The following is a 19,974-nucleotide window of genomic DNA, read 5'->3' on the forward strand; positions in this document are numbered from 1 at the left end:
CAGAGCTCAAAGAGCCGGGAAGCGATGTAAAACTTACAAACAAGTTAAGTGACTTTGTTCTTGAAGTAATTGATACAAGGTAAACAAACACTATAAGCCCTTAAGTGACTTTCACTTCATTCAACGGCTCCTAGGACAGACCCCCACCCTCTGTGATTAAAGGGCCGGGAGTCTCAAAGGAATTAGCACACACCCCGAAAGTGGTGGAGACAGTAAATTAAAATATGGTTAAGATATGGAATGTATGCTGATGAATGGTTGATGTACATGGATGGTTAGGGAGGTGCCAGCCTAGAAAGGGAGTATCCATTGGCCGAAGAATGTGTCAAGTGGATGACCAGAAACCCCCGGAGGGTAAACTGGGACCCACCCCATCACCTGGAAGGATGAGAAACACGAACTTTGGACAGTGTGGAGCCACCAGGAATGTGCCACTTTGGACAGGAATGTGCCATCTGCTGATTGAGTCAGCAACAGCAGGATGAAACAGTTCCCATAGACTAACCTAGGAATTAATTCCTATAAGAATGGACTCTAAAGACTGAGGACTTTGAGTCTCTGGTTCTGCTGCCAACCTCCAGGAGCATCAGGTGCACCTGACACAGACTCAGCTCCATCCTCATGACCAAGATACCTGGCCAGTAACTTGGCATGAGCAACTTCTAGGCTGGTAACTATAACACCTATACAGAACTTGAATGACTGATTGTGTGAATGAATCTCTCTCTCTCTCTCTCTCTCTCTCTCTCTCTCTCTTTCTATATATATATGTGTGTGTGTGTGTGTGTGTGTGTGTGTATAAGAAATAAGTAGTCAAACAACGTTGTTTACTTTTATCTTTTGCTTTATCAGTATATTTACAATAAATGTGGCATTTTTGCCTTATCCCTCTTAATAAGATCCTGCTGGTTTTTATTGGTATAACATAATGACCCAGCTCTCAGCACGCTGTGCCGGGGAAAGGAGACATCCCCACAGCTGCCTCTCCCTAGACACCCGGCAGCCCTGTTACAGCTCCGGCAGGGATAGGGCCCTGGGAGTGGGGCTGCATTTACACGGCCGTAGGGGCATGCAGGGAAATCGGAGCCGGTCGCTGGAGATCCCTGTGTTAACACTGTGCGTGTAGATAGCACCATCCGCTCAGCACCTAACAAACACAACTTAGTCCTCCCAGAGGGAAGGTCCCCATTTCACAGAGGGGAAACTGAGGCACAGAACAGTGATGTGACCAGCACAAAGTTACACAGAATTATAGTGCAGGAAATGGGGACAGAACCCAGGTGTCCTGGCTCCAGCCCACCCGCTCTGACCACTAGACCCTGCTCCCCTCCCGGAGCTGGGGACAGAACCCAGGCATCCTGTGATTTCCTTTTGCAGACAGCTCCGGGCCCTGTGTTAGCAGCTGGGGGATCTGGCAGATCGCAGCAATTAGTCAGCAGAAGCTTTTGGTTGTGCAGAGAAGCAGCGTTTGTGGGACCTGCCGCCAGGGGGGACCCCACAGGGGCCCGGCTACTTTCGTCTCTGGGTTTTACTCGGGTTACTTGTCCCCTTCCGCCGCTGGCGCCTGGATGTCAGATAACCAGACACGTTGGCGACGGCTCTCAGTGCCTCCCTGATGGTGCTGAGAAGGCCTGAATGAAACTCAGTCCTGTTGGCCGAGCTGATTTCTTGCCGGAGGCCCGAGATCTCGTCCTCCATCAGCCTGGCTTTCTCCACAAAGCCTTTCTGCATCATGGCCTCCTGCTCCTTTAGCTTGCTCTCCATCGCTCGCTCCGCCTCCTGCCGGGCACTGGCCAGCTCCTCCGCCACCTTGGCCTCCAGCTGCTTCACGTTCTCCTGGTGGCTGCGCTCCTGGTCCTTCATCAGCTGCTCCGTCTGCAGCCGCTTCTCCTCCGCCGCCTTCCACTGCTGCTCCAGCATCTCAGCCTTCTGCTTCTCCTCTTTGGGGGGGAAGAAAGGGGGAAATAGAGGCACAACCCCTCCCCCAACCGCCTGGAGCAGCCCCCGGGTACCACGCAAACCCGCACACGACTCGGTTGGCATGAGACGGGGCGGGTAACTAGGCAGCCAGCCCCTGACACCAGCATCTCAGCATGGGACCTACCTAACCACGGCTCAAAGGGCAGTTTGGATGGGGACACACAGAGCCCCTGGGCATGGGAGGGAGTGGGGGGCATGCAGAGCACCTGGCATGGGAGGAGGGGCAGGGGGTTGCAGGGAGTCTCTAAAATAAAGGGGGCTGGGAGGGGGCACCCGGGGAGTTTGCTGGGGGGGAGGGGAGATGCAGGAAGCTCCTGGTGGGTGCAATGAGTTTGGCCGACAGACACTCTGCAGCGTGTGACCCTGGTATTATTTGCCGTCTGCATGGCTGTAGCACCCACGAGCCTTAGTCCCGGCCCAGGGCCCCGCGGCACCAGGCGCTGCAGCAACAGAAACCGGGGGCAGCAGCTCGTTTGCAGGAGCTCACCAGCCACGTGCTTCTCCGCCTCCGTCAGCAGGTTGTCAGCCTTCAGCACGGCCTCCGCCTCGGCCTTCTTACTGGCCAGGAACTGCTCCAGAGCCTCCTCCGCCTGGGACCAGAGATGGCCAAGCGCTGGATTATTCATGAGCTCCAATCAATATGCTAATGAGCTCCCTCCTTTCTCAGGGGAGCAGGCCTCACAGGGGGACGTTTTTCCGCCTCGGGGCAAAATGTTCCCCCCATGAAGACGGAGGCTCACAGGGGCCGGAGTCAGGGGTGGGGAGATGGGAACTGAGCTGCAGCACAGGGGCTGATCCCACCTCTCTGCCGCCTCATCCCCTCGGGGCTGGAAAATAGACGCTTTGGAGGGGGCTTCCCCACGGTGCGCCAGAGCCCCGGGCTAGAAAGCAAGCGACCGGGTCGAGAGGAGCTGCCGGCCCGCAAGGCAAACGCTGTCACCTGCGGGGGAATGTGGGTGTTTCTCTACGAGATCTGCTCTCGTTCAAACAGGAATCACTTCAGGGACGTCCTACGCCCGGTGCTGTGCAGGAGGTCGGACCTGCTGATCACAGGGGCCCCTCGTGGGCTGAGAATCGATGAACCTCTGACACATGTGGTGTCGTTTCACCCAGGGCCCGGTCTCTGTTCATACAGGGCCGAATCCAAAGCCCATCGCAGCCAATGGAAAGATTTGGACTGGGCCCAGGCAGAGTGGGCCGGGATCCTGGGGGGAATTTGCCCCCGGCGCTTTCCTGCTCCGTGACCAAGGGAGACCTTTCCAACTCCCCCCGTGGGATCGGAGTCCATCACCACGGGCCACAGTGACTGCAGGTCACAATTTACCATGAAACACACAGTGCCCTGGCGTGGGGCCCCCGGGCCGGGCACTAGGGCAGCTCAGCACCGGCGGGAGGCGGGCTGCGGGGGAGAAGCTGTGGGGGGCAGGAGAGCAGGGAAGGAGACTCAGCCGCAGCCTCAGGGGAGCAGGCGGGCGGTGCGGGCGGCAGGAGCACCGCGAACGCGGCTGGAGGACTCAGGAGGACGTGGGGTGGCCACGCTGCCGGCAGGAGAGAAGCGGCGGTTTGAAGGGGAAACTGATGCTTCTCTCCGGCCGCCGGCTGTGCCCTGGGCTGCAGCCCCCAAAGCCCCCGCGTTCCGGACAGCTTTGCCTGGCGGGGGGAGGCGGCACCGAGAATCGCAGCCAATGGGAGCTGCGGGGGCGCACGGAGCCACCTGCACCCCCAGCACCAAACAGGAACTGCCCCAGGTAAGCGCTCTGCACCCCAACCCCCTGCCCCATCCCTGAGCCCCCTCCCATGCCCTAACTCCCACCCAGACCCCCACCCCCAGCCTGCTTCTGCCCCCTAACTCCCTCCCAGCCCCTGCAGCCCAATCCCCTGCCCCATCCCTGAGCCCCCTCCCATGCCCTAACTCCCACCCAGACCCCCACCCCCAGCCTGCTTCTGCCCCCTAACTCCCTCCCAGCCCCTGCACCCCAACCCCCTGCCCCATCCCTGAGCCCCCTCCCATGCCCTAACTCCCACCCAGACCCCCACCCCCAGCCTGCTTCTGCCCCCTAACTCCCTCCCAGCCCCTGCACCCCAATCCCCTGCCCCATCCCTGAGCCCCCTCCCGCACCCTAACTCCCAGTCAGACCCCCACCCCCAGCCTGCTTCTGCCCCCTAACTCCCTCCCAGCCCCTGCACCCCAATCCCCTGCCCCATCCCTGAGCCCCCTCCCGCACCCTAACTCCCACTCAGACCCCCACCCCCAGCCTGCTTCTGCCCCCTAACTCCCTCCCAGACCCTGCACCCCAACCCTGAGCCCCAGGAGGAGAATGGAGAAAAAAATGAAAAACGGGGGGGGAGATAAGACACAATGCTCCCCCCACAGGGGGCCCCAAAAATGAAGCTGAGCACAGGGCCCCACAAACTCTAAATCTGTCACTGATCAGACCCCGGTTCCCCCCTGGCCTTTCCCTGCCGTCACCCCTCTGCTTTGTCCTCAGCGAAGCGGGGAAGCCTGACTCAGCCGCGGGGGTTTAGGCACCAGCTCTGCTGGGGAGGTATAAGCCGGAGCGGAATCCGGCTCCTTCTTCCGGAGCTGCAGTCGCTGTTGTAGCTGCCAGGCCAAGACGGGGGGGGGGCTAATTTCAGACACTCACCTTGACCCCTTTGTTGGGCTTGGCCCGGTAATTCTCCACCACCTGGGTCTGGTCCCTGTCGTAGGCCTGGTACCCGCCGGGCTGGGAGTAAAGCCCGGCGCTGAGTTTCTGCTGCATGGCGGCCGAGAGCTCCTCCAGCAGGGCGCGGCAGGTCTGCTCCGAAACGGCCTCGTTTTCTGCGAGGACGTCTGCGTATCGCTCCGTGATCCCGGCCTGGGCACGGAAAGGGAGAAACCCCATCGCAGAGCTACGGCTGGGGCTGGATGCCGGTGCCCCCCGCCTCCCCTGGCTGACGCCTGCGCCCAAGTGTGGGTCACTGGCCAGTCGGGGGATCAGTGGGTCAAAGGGTCATTGGCCAATCGGGGGAACAGAAGGTCAAAGGGTCATTGGCCAATCAGGGGAACAAAGGGCCAATGATCCACTGGCCAATCAGGGGATAACAGGGTCACAGATTCATTGGCCAATCAGAGGATTGAGAATGCCAATAGTCCATTGGTCTATGAGGAGATTGGAGCGTCAAAGGCTCAATAGCCAATCAGGGAACTGGATGGTCAAAGATTCATTGGCCAATCAGAGGATTGGGGGAGCCAATGGTCCATTGGTCTATCACAACATTGGAGAGCCAAAAGGTCATTGGCCAATTGGTCACCTGGGGATAGGACGGTCCCTGGAGCAGGGACCAGGTTTCGGTCGGGTATCCGTACAGCGCAGGGCACAAAGGGGCCCTGACCCACCACTGGTGCCCAGCGGGCCCCCCGCAGTGCAGATCCATCCCCGCAACGCTCCCCTTGCCGCTGGGCCCGGCCTGGGACGCCCCCACCTACCACCAGCTGCTTCTGGAACTCCTGCTCCTCGTCCTTGAAGGAGCGCTGCATGAAAAGCCGTAGGGCGTCCGCCTCGTGTGTCCCGTGCGCTGCCGAGAGCTCGCCCAGCTCCGCCGGCAGCCGCAGTCCCCCCATCCCGGCCGCGTAGTGAGCCAGCGCCTCCCTGAGGGCTGCCTCGTTCTCAATGGAGGCCATGGCGGTCACCGCGTTGTCCAGGCAGGGCACCTGCCCGCTGCGGATGGTGCCCACGTAGCTCTGCACTAAGGAGCCGAACCCTGGGCGAGGGAAGGGGGAGGGGTAAGAGCTGGGGGGAGGGGACTGTATATTTGTACAGCACCTGGCACCCCAGGGACTCCACTGGGGAGCGTGTCCCAGATTCTCCTCCGTGCTGACCCCCGGGGGATAGAGGTTATTCTGGTCGCAGACACAGAGCTCCTGCTCTTAGCTCTGCAGACCCTGGTCCAAAGGGGCTCATCTGGGATTTGAACTGTCAGAGGCTCGGAACGAGTATCCTCTGAGCAGAGCCAGGGCTCCATAGTCGGGCCCGGAACGAACTCCTCTCCCTGGTGGGTCGGCCCAGCGGGGGCACCCGTCACACCCGCCCACCAGTGGGTAACGCCAGCAGGATCTCAGCCGGGCTCCCTGGGGCCTTTCTGCAGAGTTGGGACTGGGCTGGAGCCGTTTTACCCACATATTTCCAAGGCAGGTGAGCGTCGTCCATCTGAAACTGGGCGGCTCCCATGATCCCTGAATGCAGGACAAACCCCCGTTTCCATCCCTGCTACGAGGCCAGGTGCAAGAGCACCCGGCAAAGTCATCAACCTGTGTCTCCTCCGAGCAGCCGCGGGGCTGACGTACTTTTCCCATTGACCGGAATCCCTCCTTTGACCGTCTTGACGTGGGAGCACTGGAAGACGTAGTCACAGAACCGGCGGGTCTGGTCCAGGAACTGCGGGTCCAGGGCACTGGTGGGCAGCAAATCCAGACGGCCCATCTCCTGCCGCGATGTCGGCTGGACAAACACGAAGCACTTGCGGGTGGGGAAGAAGTTGCGGATGCACTGACGCGGCAGGTTGAATTCCATCACCTTCTTGTTGATACCTGGAGAGCCAAGGAGAAACAGGGGGCTACACCCAGCACTTTGCTAATAACAGAGGTTTGGGTTGTTGGCAGCTTCCAAACATCACAGAAAAATTTGGCTTAGGTCAGATGGAAAACTAAAAGTTTTGGAAAATTGAAAAGTTGAGAAACACCTACTTTGGAGCCGAAGGAAACGTGGTGTTTTGATTACGGCCATTTTTAAACACGCCTGGAGTTGGGACGCTGAATAAAGTCAAATGGAGATTTTGGAACCAAAAGTTGTTTAAAACCAAAAGAAAAAAATCCAGATTTTTGGATTTTTTATTATTTATTTTCTTCCCAAGTCAACAAATCCAACCGGAACCTGCAAAATGGCGCCTTAAACCGCAGGTTTCAACCAAACCCCAACGGTCGGCTGTAACTACACCTCGTAAGCAGGGTTCGAATGAATTGTCCCCTGACAGCTAGCTGGGACGGGGAGAGACTTCAGGAGCAAACTGTATTTACATGGACACACCTACTCTGCCTAGGTGTCGAGCAGACAGGAGCGGTGTTGCTTAAAGTGATCAACTTTGGCTGGTGTTGGGTTACAAATCACTTTAGTGCTGAATGCGTTACCCACTGGTGGGGAAATGTTATCAGTGTTGTTGTCTTTATTGTATGAATAAAGGGGAGCAGAATTGTGCTTAACCTGTCCCAAATGAGGGGCCACCCTCAGCGGAAAGGACCTCGGTAAGCCAGGGGCTCAAATGCCAGACCCCTGTGCCAGTAAGAGGTGGGGTGACAGGGGTTCTAGCCAAGAGGTGTGGACTCTTCCTACAGTTCCCTGGACTGGTTTAACCTGTTCCTCCCCACTGTTAAAAGAGCTAAATAGGTTTCATTAGGAGCTAAATAGGTTTCATTATTTCAAATGCTCGGTCAGAGCTGAATTCAGTTGTGATGGGACATGTTTTCACCCAGCCTGTTAAGAGCTAAAAATCCCTAAGAGACTGACCAGCAGAGAGGCAGGTGGCAGCAGAAGGTGACTGAGGGATGGGCAGAATGAGCGGCTGGCGGGGTGCCCAGTCAGATCACGTCTTCAGATGGCACAGCAAGCTGAGGCCTTCTTCCCTGGCTGGGAGGGGAACTCACATAGATGCACCAATGAACCCAGGGTCCTCACTGCCCAAGGACGACCCACGTAATCAAAACACCACGTATCCTTCCGGGGGGGAAACGCAGAGACCTGGTACCCAGTGGCGGCTGCAGAGCTCACAGATAACCCTGTTCCGTGTGCCGAGAAGGGCCGTTTGGATCACATTGCCCTATATTGTCGCTGTGTTCCCAGGCGCCCCCCATCTGTCTATCCCCACCGCGTGTCTCTTACACCGTCGGCTCATTGGGGCAGGGCCTGTATCTTTGTTCTGTTTGTGCAGCGCACTGGGCTCCTCGACCTGAGTGACAGGAGCCGGGACGCCGGGGTAGATGGGCCCATGAGTCTGATCTCGGGGGCAGGGAGGAGGCAGGATACCAGGGGTGATGGGCCCCTCCTGCACACAGCTGACCCCAGCTCACCTTTCCTCAGGGCCAGCGCGTGCTCCAGGTACTGATCCTCCGTCACCAGCTGCTCCTCGATCCTCAGCTCCAGCGTGAAATCCCGCACGGCCCAGACAAAGCTGGGGAAGAAGCGGACGAACTCGGTGTCCTCCTCCGTGTCGTCCCCTCCCTGCGCCTTCACCTTGATGTGCTCCGTCAGCTCCGACACGAAGCTGGGCCGGGGGCTGAGGACTCAAACTGGGGCCAGGCCTGGGTGCTACCACCCAGCGTGGGACTGAATGGGGGTGTTCCAGCCCCACATCCCCAGGAGCCTCTAACCCACATCCCCCAGGGACCACCCCCCAGGACCTCCAACCCCATGCCCCCCAGGGGCCACCCCCAGGCAAGGATACTGCAGCTGCTCCATGGCGAACTGGTCGATGGTCCCTTTGCTGTTGTAGACCAGGGTGCTGCTGAGGAGTACGGCCAGCGCGAAGATCCACACGTCGTTCTTGGTGTCGCCCTGGGCAGCGAAGGGGGGTTGGATCTGAAACACGAGCCCGGGTGCCCAGCACAGGGCCGGGGGGGGGGCTGCTCCGGGGCCGAGCGCACCGGCCTGGGCTGCACAAACAGGGGCCCTCCAGTGGGATCAGGGAGGGGATCTCCCCTCTGGGCTTGGCCTGGATGCATGCCTGGTTCTGGGCCCGGCGATCCCTGCACCCAGTCCTGGGCCCCGCGCTCCCCACTGGCCGGTGATACATTGGGGAAGGGCCGGAGAAGAGCCCCGAGGACGATTCGAGGTTCGAAGCCCTGCCCCAGAGCGAGCGAGGCCAGGGCTCCCGCTGTTCAGCTGGGCCCAGGGAGGGCTTTGGACTCCCCGTCTGTCCAAGGGGAGCAGAAAGTCGCCCGGGCTCCTCACTCGAGCCGGGGGAAGCCAGTGGCTGGGAGGTGAAGTGCGGCAAATTCAGCCTGGAAATCAGGCGCCGGTGTTGACCGGGGAGGGGAATGAACCCTGGGAGCAGCCGGCCCAGGGACCGCTGGGGATTCTCCGTCCCTGGCAGTGTGTAAATGAAGGGGGCCATTCCTCTCGATCCGTTCCAGGAATTCCTGGGGGGCTGGAATCCGACTGGTGTTATCCGAGGGGCCAGGCTAGACCGTCACAGGGTCCCTCTGGCCTTGGGGTCTCAGAACCAGCTCCCCAGGCAAGGGCCGCACGGCCCCTTCCTCCAGCCCCCTCCTGCTGCCCCCCGCTCACCTTCTCCACGTCGCCCAGCCCCTCGGTGTCCAGCAGCACCAGGGTGTGGCCGGCCCGGCGGGGGTGGGGCAGGCACCACATCCAGATGCCCTTGGTGTGCGACTGCACCGTGGAGCCCAGCGAGAACCCTGGGGAGAGAGGAGACAGGGTAGAGACCCAGTGCCCGGGCACGCCTGGCCCCTCGCTCCCGGCTCCAGCCCGGGGCCCACGGGAAGGGGGCTGGGAAAGCTCTCACCTCTCTGCTTCCCGGCCAAGGAGTTCATGAGATACGACTTGCCGGTGCGGTACAGCCCCACGATGGCCACCACCACCACGGGCTGGGCCACGCCGCGCAGGATATCCAGCGCTGCGGGGTTCACCTCCAGCTCCCCGTCAGCGCCGTTCCCCACCAGGCACACGGGCCCCTCCATGGCTACGGGCTAAAGAGAGGGAGCGGCAGAGAGACCATGGGAGGTGGTAACGCCGGCAGGGATAACACCGAGACGCTGGCTCTGGTGCACAGCGCTGCTCACCCAGGCACAACAGCTGGAGTGGGGCCAAACTTTACAGGCCAATCATTTAGTCGCTAAAAAATGCCCTTTCAGGTGATCCGATCAGGACTCATCGATCATTCATAATTCGCCCACCACCAATAACCAGTGACTCGATCGTCAAGCACTGACCCAACGTCCTATGCTGAGTGAGAGGGGCTCGCTCGGGCTGGGATGGGTTGAATGTCTTGATGAAGTCGCTTAGATTGGATCTAGTGGTGAAGAGGTAGCAAAGCCAGCAGCACACACAGAGGCTGGGCGAGACCTTCCCTGGCGTATTCGGACAGTCTATGTCCAGGCTGCAGGTGGGGTAATTATATCCTCGTGCCCCTTCCTGTATCCGGGGGACGTGACAGAGGTCGACACCATCATGACTGGTTTGGAGGCAGTGACGAGGGAAGTGTTATTTCCCCCTTCACGTGACACAAACCCAATGAAATGAACAGGCAGCAGATTTAAAACAAACGGAAGGCAGCATTTCTTCACACAGTGCCGTCAACCTGTGGAACTCCCTGCCGGGGGATGTTGTGAAGGCCAAAATATAATGGGGTTCAAAAAAGAATTAGCTAAGTTCCTGGAGGACAGGTCTGTCAATGGCTATTAGCCAAGATGGTCAGAGATGCAACCTCACGCTCTGGGTGTCCCTAAACCTCTGACTGCCAGAGGCCGGGACTGGACGCCAGGGGCCGGATCACGGGATAATTGCCCTGTTCTGTTCATTCCCTGCGAAGCACCTGAGCGCCGCCACCCCACCTGGAGGAGCCCCGGCCGGGCTGGCCACAGACGCGCCTCCCCTGCCACTTGGACTCTTTTGCTATGCCCTATGCAGGTTCCGGGGCAGCCGAGGGGGCGGGACGTGCCTGCATGGGGCATAATAAAAGAAAACCTTCACCGCCAAACCCCGCAACTGGGGATCCAGCGGCCGTGGCCGCGCCAGGGGGGGCAGCGTCTCCTCCGGCCTATTATACCCACCGCCCATGCTCAAGAGGTCACCTAGGCCGACGCCCTGTGCTGAGGAGGGAGGAAGTCCTGCTTCCTGTCCCTAGAGCAGTGGCCACAGCCCCCTGGGGGGCCGAGGACGGTGTCTACGATTTCCAAAGGGGGCCGCACCTCCAGCCGAAATTCCCTAAGGGGTCCGCAGCCGACCCCCCCGAGGTACAGAGCAGTTCGGAGGGGAAATATTTGGTTTGAAGAAGTCGAAACGTTTCCTTTTGACATTTTCCGAATGAACCATTTTGACGTTGTTTTGAAATTTAGAATGAACCAAAGGGATTTAAAATAAAAAACGAGGAAAAAAATGAAAATAAAACAATCGGAGGCCAAATAAAACATTTCAATGGACCCCAAATGAATTCTTGTTCGTTTTTTCATTTGCATCTGGCGTCGACCCGAAATGAGGCGTTTTTGTGATTTTCAGCCACTGACCTGAAAAATCAATAACTGGCTCGGCTCGAACATCAGCAGTTTTTATGCGCAATATATGTGTGTAGCGCCACCTACTGGCGCGTTCGCTGTGCGCTAGCGATTGACACCTGTCCCCGCGTCTCTTCTGCAGAGCGTTCCTGTGACATAGTTCTGCCCTTGTCCGTGTCAAACACCCACTTTCCGCTTCTCGAGATGCTTCGTGCAGAGCGGCCCCACCCCCATGACCTACCGCCTTACAAAACCCAGAGTTATACCAAGAATCTCCCTGTTATTTCATCTCGAATATTATTTCTTCTGTTTCTATCTCAGTCAGTTTCATTATTACTAATGACACTTTGCTCCTCTCGTCTGAGGGCTGAAAGAATTTCACACACAAACGATTCATCCTCCCAGCCCCCGGTGGGTTTGGTCGTCTCTTCAACACGGAGAGAAACTAAGGCACGGACGTAGGAAGTGGAATTGTTCAAGGTTAGTTGCTGAGCTGGGAATAGAACCCAGGAGTCCTGGCTCCTCCCCTCTCTGCCCCCCAGTGTTATCCCCAGTTCAGCAAGTTGGCATCAAACACCGCTACTTTTCCTCCCCTCCCTTTTCCTGCCAGCTCATCCCAGAGCAATCTCCATACGACCTACCAGGCTCTCTTCCACCTTTACCTCTTTGTTCATTTTGTCCCCAGCTCTCGTGGCCCAGGCAGCTCAGGTTAAGAACATAAAAACAGCCAGACTGGGCCAGACCAATGGTCCATCTCACCCAGTGTCCTGTCTTCTGACAATGGCCCAAGCCAGAGCTTCAGGGGACGTGCACAGAACAGGGCAATTTTGGAGAGACCCACCCCTGTCTTCCCCTCCCGGTGTCTGGCCGTCAGAAGTCCAGGGTGCCCCAAGCAGGGGGTCGTATCCCTGACCATGTTGGCTAATAGCCATTGATGGACCTGCCTCTCCTCTAGTTCTGTTCCACCAGCCTCGCTCTGCAAGATCATGACGGACAGTCCGGCCCCCCCACGTGCCGTGAAAAGGATCTTCCGCCATGAATCACGGCGCTGTGGCTAAAGCCTTCTCTGCACAGAAGGGCTGCACCGGCAAACCCTGCTGGTGGAGACGCGGCTTCTACCAGCCAACGAGTTCTTGTACCCGGACAGCCGGAAACGTTTGCTGCTGGAGCCGCGTCCACACGGGGAATTTGGCCGGCACAGCTCTGTCAGTGGGGGGGCGATTCCCCCCACCCCACTGACCTGCTGTACCTACGCCAGCAAACCTTTTCAGGGTAAAGTGGTGCTAATGATGTCCTGGGGCGCGGTGGGGCAAGCCGAAGGCAGAGCACTTACGTTCATTAGCTGGCTGGCGTTTCTCTCCGACACGTCCCACGCTTTGCCGCTCTCTGTGGCTTTCTGCCTCTCTCTGGGGTTGATGTGAAAAGCAAAAGCAAAAGCAGCATCCAGTATAAGGTGCGAGCTTGGAGGGTGGGGTCGAAAACTTGGTCATTGTTCAGCCTTGCCCAAGAAGTCTGATTGGTTCAATGTCTTCCTCAGGTGGCTGCCTCTAATCTGCAACCTTTGAACTTCCTTCTCACGCCGACATCTCAGGCAGTTCCTCTCTTCGCAAGTTCCGGGTTCCAAGGTGGCCAGTGTCCCTGGCCTCCCCTCTTGCATGGAAAACTTCCTGGTCCATGTTCGTTAACTCACTGACCCGTCTTGCCGTTCCAGCCTGGGGTGTAGCCGGATGCGGCCCCGGCCATGGCTTGGCCTTCCCCGGACAGCAGCAGATCCTGCTCCATGGGGAGGGGGGGCAGCCCACGGTCCCCCCGCCGCTGCCATTCCAAGCATCTGAACGGCTTCCTCTTGCGCCGCTACCTTGCTCTTGCGAGTGCGGTGTGCAGTTTCCTGTTAAGCTGTCACAAAACCACGAGCAGCAAAAAATCACCAGTGACGTTAAGTGTTCGCTTAAAGCCAGACGCGGGGTCGGGAAGGAATTCTCCCCCAGGACAGATTGGCAGAGACCCGGGGGGATTTCACCTTCCTGTGCACTGGGGCCGGGTCACTGGCAGGTTTGAACTCGTGTCCGTGGTGCAGTTTCTGTCACGCGCCTGGAACCCGCAATCTGGGGCCGTCGGTGACTCAGCCGGAGTCGGGGTCTGGTACCGGGGTGCGGGGGAGATTCTGGGCCCTGCGCGGTGCCGGGGGTCAGACGAGACGATTGCGCTGGGCCCGTCTGACGTTAAACGTGATGGGTTTAAAACCAGCCAGCAGTGCAAACAACTCCGTGTCAAATGGAAACTGGGAGCGGCCGGGAGAGCAGCCGCCCGTCGTGTGCCGGGAGCTGATGCTGGGAAATCAGTGTCGTTCCGACCCAAGGCCTGGTCTGTGTTTGGGGAACAGGCACGGCACCGTCCCAGAAAGCGAAGGTTAAACACTCCCCTCCCCAGCCCAGACATCCCAGCGGGCTGACCCCCTTCCCGCAGGAGTTTTCCCGCCCCTGGGTTCCCGGGTCGCCCTGTCCACCCCTTTTAATATTGGCATAAGAGCTTTCTCAAATCCTCTGGGACCTCGTGCGTGTGCCACGGTTTGTTACACATCAACCTCAGGGGTTCAGGGATCTCCTCGGCCAAATCTTCAGCTACTCTTCCCTACCCGGTCCTGCTGGCTTAGACATGTCGACCTTTAGCATCTGGTATTTAACATCCCCCCGGTCACTGGCCGAACAGAGAGCCTGGTACCGCTGCTAGAGCCAAATGCCTCGGCCACTTCCTTCCAATCCAGGTGGGGAACATTCCCCGAACCCGTCTGCCTTCGGCGCGTCCCTTGTGGGGCTTTTCCCAGCTGGGCCCTGTAACAGCTGCGCCCGCGCTGGGATCTCGGTTAGTCCTGAGATGTGACAAGGGCTTGTGATCCTGAACCCGACTGACCACCGGGCTTTGCACTGGGGACTGCAGCTCCCCGTATTAACGGTCTGGGTCACACCCTGCATAGCTTGTACCAGTCAGCTCATTCCACTCGCGGGGCTCCTGGCATCCCTCCGTCCTCTCCTGCGTGCTTCCTGGGTACCACCCGCCCCTGCCATGCCAGCAGCTCTGTGCCCCCCATCCCCCATTCATAGATCATAGACTCCAAGGCCGGAAGAGCCCACGGTAGGGTTACCATATTTTGTGCCTCCAAATGGAGGACACTCCACGGCCCCGCCCCAGCCCCGCCCCCAGCCCCGCCCAACCCCTCCCCCTCCCCAAAGTCTCCGCCCCCTCCCCTGCTTCCCGCGAATATTTGATTCGCGGGAAGCCTGAAGCAGGTAAGGGGGGGTGTGGGGGGAGGAGGCGCGGCCCAGGCTGGCCCCCCCGGCGTTTCCAGCCTGGGTCAGCTCGGGCCCTGGGGTGCCGGCTCCCCGCGGGCCCGGCCGACCCGGCTCCCCGCCGGCCCGGCCGACCCAGCTCCCCGCCGGCCCGGCTCCCCGCCGGCCCGGCTGACCGGCTCCCCGCCGGGCCGGCTGACCTCCCGATTTTCCCGGACATGCCCGGCTTTTGGGGATTTCCCCCCGGACGGGGATTTGAGCCCCCAAAAGCCGGACATGTCCGGGAAAATCCGGACGTATGGTAACCCTACGGGTGGGGGTGTGGGGTCTGGGAGGGATTAGGGTACAGGAGGGGATTCCGACCTGGGGCAGGGGGTTGGGGTGCCGGGTGTGAGGTCTGGGAGGGAATTTGGGTGTGGGAGGGGGTTCCAACCTGGGGCAGGGTTTCTGGGTGCGAGCTCCAGCCAGGCGGCACTTACCTCAGCCGGCTCCTGATCAATGGCACACGGGTGCTAATGCAGGCTCCTGACCCCTGGTCTCCCTCCGCTGGCAGGCTCTGAGCAAGGCCTGCGCCGAGAACATGGATGACGAGCTCTCGATCCTGCTGACAGCACCCCCCAGCACAGACAAACTCCAGCACATCTTGGAGGTGAGTAGAATGGGGAGGGGCAGCAGGGGTTTTACCTTAGCCCTGGGGACTCCTAGAAAGAAGAGACTGGAAAATCCATGTTTCTATTGGATCCTTCCGAGTATGCATTCGTGATATAAACTCACTGGGTGACCTTGGGGTAACTCACTTCCCCCTTACGGCATCAGTCTTCTCCACTATCAAATCTACACTGGGGAAGAAGGACAGAAGCCCCGACAATCACCTTCACCTCTGGGTGTCTGGTCCTGGGAGCCGAAACCAACTGGACTATCTGCCCCATCTCCTAAACTGCCCTGTCTTTCCCTCCTAGGGCCTGGTCCTTAGTGCTCAACCTGGCCCCTTCCCAGCTTGTCCCTGACCTTTAAAGGACTCTCCAAGCCCCTCCCATGCCTGCTTCCCTTGGGGTCTCTCTCCTGGCTGAGCACAGGCTGCCCTTCTATCTCTCAGCAGGCCTGGGTCCTAATCACAGGCTGCGTCTTGTCACGTGACCCCCACACTTATTCCCTTCACCCTAGCGAGCTGCATCACCTGGGCCAGGTGCAGTTGAGCTCCAACCCCTTTCCTGGCCATCTCACCCTGGGACAGGTTGAAACTGGAAACCTGTGGGTAACAGTAACTGGTTGCTCGCAAAGGTGCTGAAGACACAATGGAAGAGGAAATCCTTTGGCCTGGATTGAAATTATTCCGACTGAAAGTGAATGAGAGAAAATAGGTCCAGAGTTCTCTTCCTAGCAGCAGAAAATGTAGCGATTGATAGAGGTTCAGGTCAGAAAGGACCATTATGTGCATCTAGTCGCCCCTCCTGTATAACTCAAGGCCTAGAATGTGACCAAGTGGTTCCTTCAGCCAACCATAGCATGGGACTGACCCAGAGCATGTCTTTTGGAACGACATCCACATGCAGGAGAGCCAGCTGGCTACCAGAAAATCTCTCTTCTGCAGTGACGTGGGGTTAAGGGACACGGGGGAAAAGACATGGAGGCTGTGACTAAACTTAGAGCAGCAAGGCCAGGAAAACCAGGGTTAGGTCCCAGGCCTGGCTATCAGATCTACTGTTTTCTATTCCTGGCTTTGGGACCATGAGCGAGTCTCTGCACCGCTGGGTGCCTCGGTTTCCCCAGCTATCAAATGGAGCTAATCAAGGTTTTGTTTGTTCTCCCCATTTTACAGGGTGGGAAACCGAGACACAGTTGGGACCTGTCTACACTACAGGTCTGTCATGCGTTTGTAATCTGCTGACCCCCACATGTTGTTCAGAGCCTATGGACAACACAGCTCCTAAAGGTACGTTTGTTCTGTGCTTATCCCCTATGTACCAGCAGGGCTGGACAGCATTTCTCACTGTGATGTGGGGAGCAGGTCCTGGGTACTAAGGGTCTGAAGAAGCTCTCAAGGACTAATTTTTAAAAATAATTGTTATCAATGAATTGGGAGAAAACATACAATCACTGCGGATAAGATTGGGGGGTGACAAAATACAGGCAGAGTGGTAATTCCTGATGGGGAGAGGGCAGTGATACAGAGCGATCTGGCTCATTCGGCCAGCTGGACCCATTCAAAGAAAACAAGTTTGAGCAGAGCCCAATGCAAGGTCCTATGCGTGGCAACAAGGCACGCCGGCCACACCTCCAGAATGGGGACGTGTATCCAGGAAAGCAGTGACTCTGAAAAGGATTTAGGGGCCAGAGTGGAGAAGCCACTCAACATGAGCTCCCAGTGTGATGCTGTGGTGAACAGGGCTAAAGCCATCATTAGACGAAGGAGCAGAGCCGTGAGTAGGATAGGGAGGTGACACAGCAGCAGTGAGACTGCTATTGGAGTACTGCCTCCAGTCTTGGTGTCCTCCTTTGAAAAAGATGGTCCTAGAAATTGGAGCTGGGGCAGCAAAGAGCCACCAAATGTTCTGAGGGCTGGAGAAAAATGCCTTCTAGTGAGCTATTGAAAGAGCTCAACCTGTTTAGCTTATCAAAAGAAGATTGAAGGGGACTTCATTGAAGTGTTGATGTGCCTTAATGGAGAGAAAATACTGGGGATTAAAGGGCTCTCTAGTCTAGCAGAGAAAGGCAGAACAAGACCCAATGGCTGGAAGGTGAAAAGAGACAAATTCCTATGACAAATAAGGCACAAATATTCAACAGCGAGGATGATTGAACACAGGAAGAAGCTACCAAGGAAAGTGGTGGATTCTCCATCTCTTGATGTCATTAATAAAGACTAGATGCCTTTCCGGAATGTGTTTGCCCCAAAAGTAGCTATTGTGATAGACAGGAGGCCTGTGATATGCAGGGGGTCAGATTAGATGCTCTAACTGTCTCTTCTGGCCATAAAGTCTACTCATTTCTGAGAAACCGAGTGTAGCATTGGGAGCAGCTTGTGATGTTTTACTGTCTAGCCGGCTTGCTTTCTAGAATGAACACTCATTGAGCGGGGTGATCCCCAGAGAGTAGCTCAAACCTCCAAAGTGTCTGCCCTGTGGCAGGACATTAACACTGCAGGGGAGGGGTGGGTGTGGCAGTGACATCACAAAGGCCTTTTGCAGGACCTCGGCCTATTGGCCAAAGGTGCAGGGGAGGTGGTGACCTCACAGAGAGATGCTGACATCAGCCAGGCAGGACAGGGGCGCAGGGCCAAGGAAACCTCAGAGACCCCTGTGGCTTTGCTTCAGCAAGTCTCCTCTCGAGATCTCTCTTTGAGGTCTGAGAGAGTATTTGGGTTCGTGTATGTGAGCACCAGGAGGAACCTCTTTTGAGTTTTCTCCTTTCTTTTTCCTGATTTCACTAGAAAACTGACGTCCCTGTTTAGAAGGTAAGAGCCTCCGAGAGGTTTGGAACCTGTTCAGTCTGCTGCATCTGGCGCCAGCTGAATTTTAGGCATGGAAAACACTAGCTTAAGGTGGCCAAATTTTATTCCCCACCTGGGATTTTGTCCCTTAGAATCACTGGGGACATTAAGGTTTGTCCTTTTTCTTTTACCTTTTCCTCTATCCCTCCCTCCTTTCTTTTCATCTCTTACTTCTTTTGTCCTTTCCCTGTTCCCCTCCCACCACCAGGAGGGGTGTGTGTGTGTCATGGGGGTTGCTCTACAACTCCCATTGTGGGAGGTCCACCGAAAAATGTGGGGCTGAAATAGTGCTCAGACAGTGATCCCCAGCGGTGACCTGGGCCATCCTTTGGGCTCTCTGGTGAGAACCCTCATCCTCCCGCCCCTCGGTCTCTACCCTGATTGGCTGAGCAGGGGGTTATTGACAGGGAGGAGACTCAGGTCCCTGTTGTTTTCTTTTAAGACCAAGTAAATAGTCATAACCAGTCATATGTTCGACAAATTTTGCTGCGTCTCTGCAGTTCATTATTTTCTCTAACATTCCAGTTCTCCTAAAATACTTGCTGAATAATTACTATGAACTCTTGCTGGTCTGGAACTCACTTGAGAGCACTTTATTCAGGTCATTCAATGTCTGAAATTCAAGATCCGATGGTTAGTTTAAAAATCAGGGCTCTTGGGTCCTATTCCCAACTCTGCCACGGACTGGCTGTGTGACCTAAGACAAGTCAATTCTCCTTTCTCAGCCTCAGCTTCTCCCTCTTTCAAGTAGGGATAACAATCCGCCCTATTTACCTCCCGGCAGGTGGAGAATGGGGATCTATTGGAGAGTGTCACTAGGAGCAGTGCATAAGATGAGGTGTCCTATCCTGTTTACTCAGATCAGATTAGGACATAATAGAATGGCTGAAATAGTCTATTTTATTTGTATTTTATTATGTTGCAATTGTTAAAAGCAGCACCTACTTAGCTCAGACTGAAACATCTTATCTAATTTTTGAGATCTAAGTATCTCCTCTTTGTGTAGCTCAAACCTCCAAAGTGTCTGCCCTGTGGCAGGACATTAACACTGCAGGGGAGGAGTGGGTGTGGCAGTGACATCACAAAGGCCTTTTGCAGGACCTCAGCCTATTGGTCAAAGGTGCTGGGGAGGTGGTGATCTCACAGAGAGATGCTGACATCAGCCAGGCAGGACAGGGGCGCAGGGCCAGGGAAACCTCAGAGTCCCCTGTAGCTATGCTTCAGCAAGTCTCCTTCTCGAGGCCTCTCTTTGAGGACTGAGAGAGTATTTAGGTTCATGTACATGAGCGCCAGGAGGAACCTCTTTTGAGTTTTCTCTTTTCTTTTTCCTGATTTTACTAGAAAACAGACGTCCCTGTTTAGAAGGTAAGAGCCTCCGAGAGGTTTGGAACCTGTTCAGTCTGATGCATCTGGCGCCAGCTGAATTCTAGGCATGGAAAACACTAGCTTAAGGTGGTCGAATTTTATTCCTCACCTGGGATTTTGTCCCTTAGAATCACTGGGGACATTAGGGTTTGTTCTTTTTGTTTTACCTTTTCCTCCATCCCTTCCTCCTTTCTCTTCATCTCTTAAGTCTTCTGTCCTTTCCTCTGTTCCCCTCCCACCACCAGGAGGACTCTGTGTGTGTGTCGTGGGGGGTGCTCTGCAGTGGGAACAGGGACAATTCTCCAACTTTGGGCAGTCGAGAGCCTGGGTGAGATAAGGGGCGTTAAAGCCCTTTGTGAAGGAGAAAGGGGAGTTTCACGGTGTTGAGCACCAAGGAATTCTAAACTTTGCTAAAACATCTAGTCTGCAGAAACCAGAAATGGTTGGGGCCACATTGTAACCATTGTCTTTTTTAAGCCCATTGAGGGATGTGAGTCCCACCCTTTTAGGTATCTGGGGTGCTGGGAGAAGAGAAGAGGTGCCTGTCTCCATTTTATGGCCTCAACAAACTAAGTGCTGTGCCCCAGTTC

The 19,974-nt window shown here is 56.8% G+C and overlaps 1 protein-coding gene across 1 annotated transcript; it reads right to left on the reverse strand.

The window, feature by feature from the left end:
- Positions 1–819: 819 nt before the first annotated feature.
- LOC101950681 (guanylate-binding protein 1-like) lies at positions 820–13,707 on the reverse strand. The gene is made up of 10 exons (XM_008177832.4): positions 12,576–13,707; positions 9,535–9,718; positions 9,300–9,427; positions 8,458–8,567; positions 8,084–8,277; positions 6,308–6,550; positions 5,450–5,724; positions 4,626–4,838; positions 2,468–2,570; positions 820–1,940 (listed from the first exon to the last, which is right to left on the reverse strand). The coding sequence occupies exons 1-10, from the start codon at positions 12,579–12,581 to the stop codon at positions 1,510–1,512; spliced, it is 1,887 nt and encodes a 628-aa protein (XP_008176054.3). The 5' UTR covers positions 12,582–13,707; the 3' UTR covers positions 820–1,509.
- Between the last annotated feature and the right edge of the window lie 6,267 nt (positions 13,708–19,974).

Source organism: Chrysemys picta, chromosome 20 (genome assembly GCF_011386835.1).
Source record: "Chrysemys picta bellii isolate R12L10 chromosome 20, ASM1138683v2, whole genome shotgun sequence".
Taxonomy (NCBI): domain Eukaryota; kingdom Metazoa; phylum Chordata; order Testudines; family Emydidae; genus Chrysemys; species Chrysemys picta.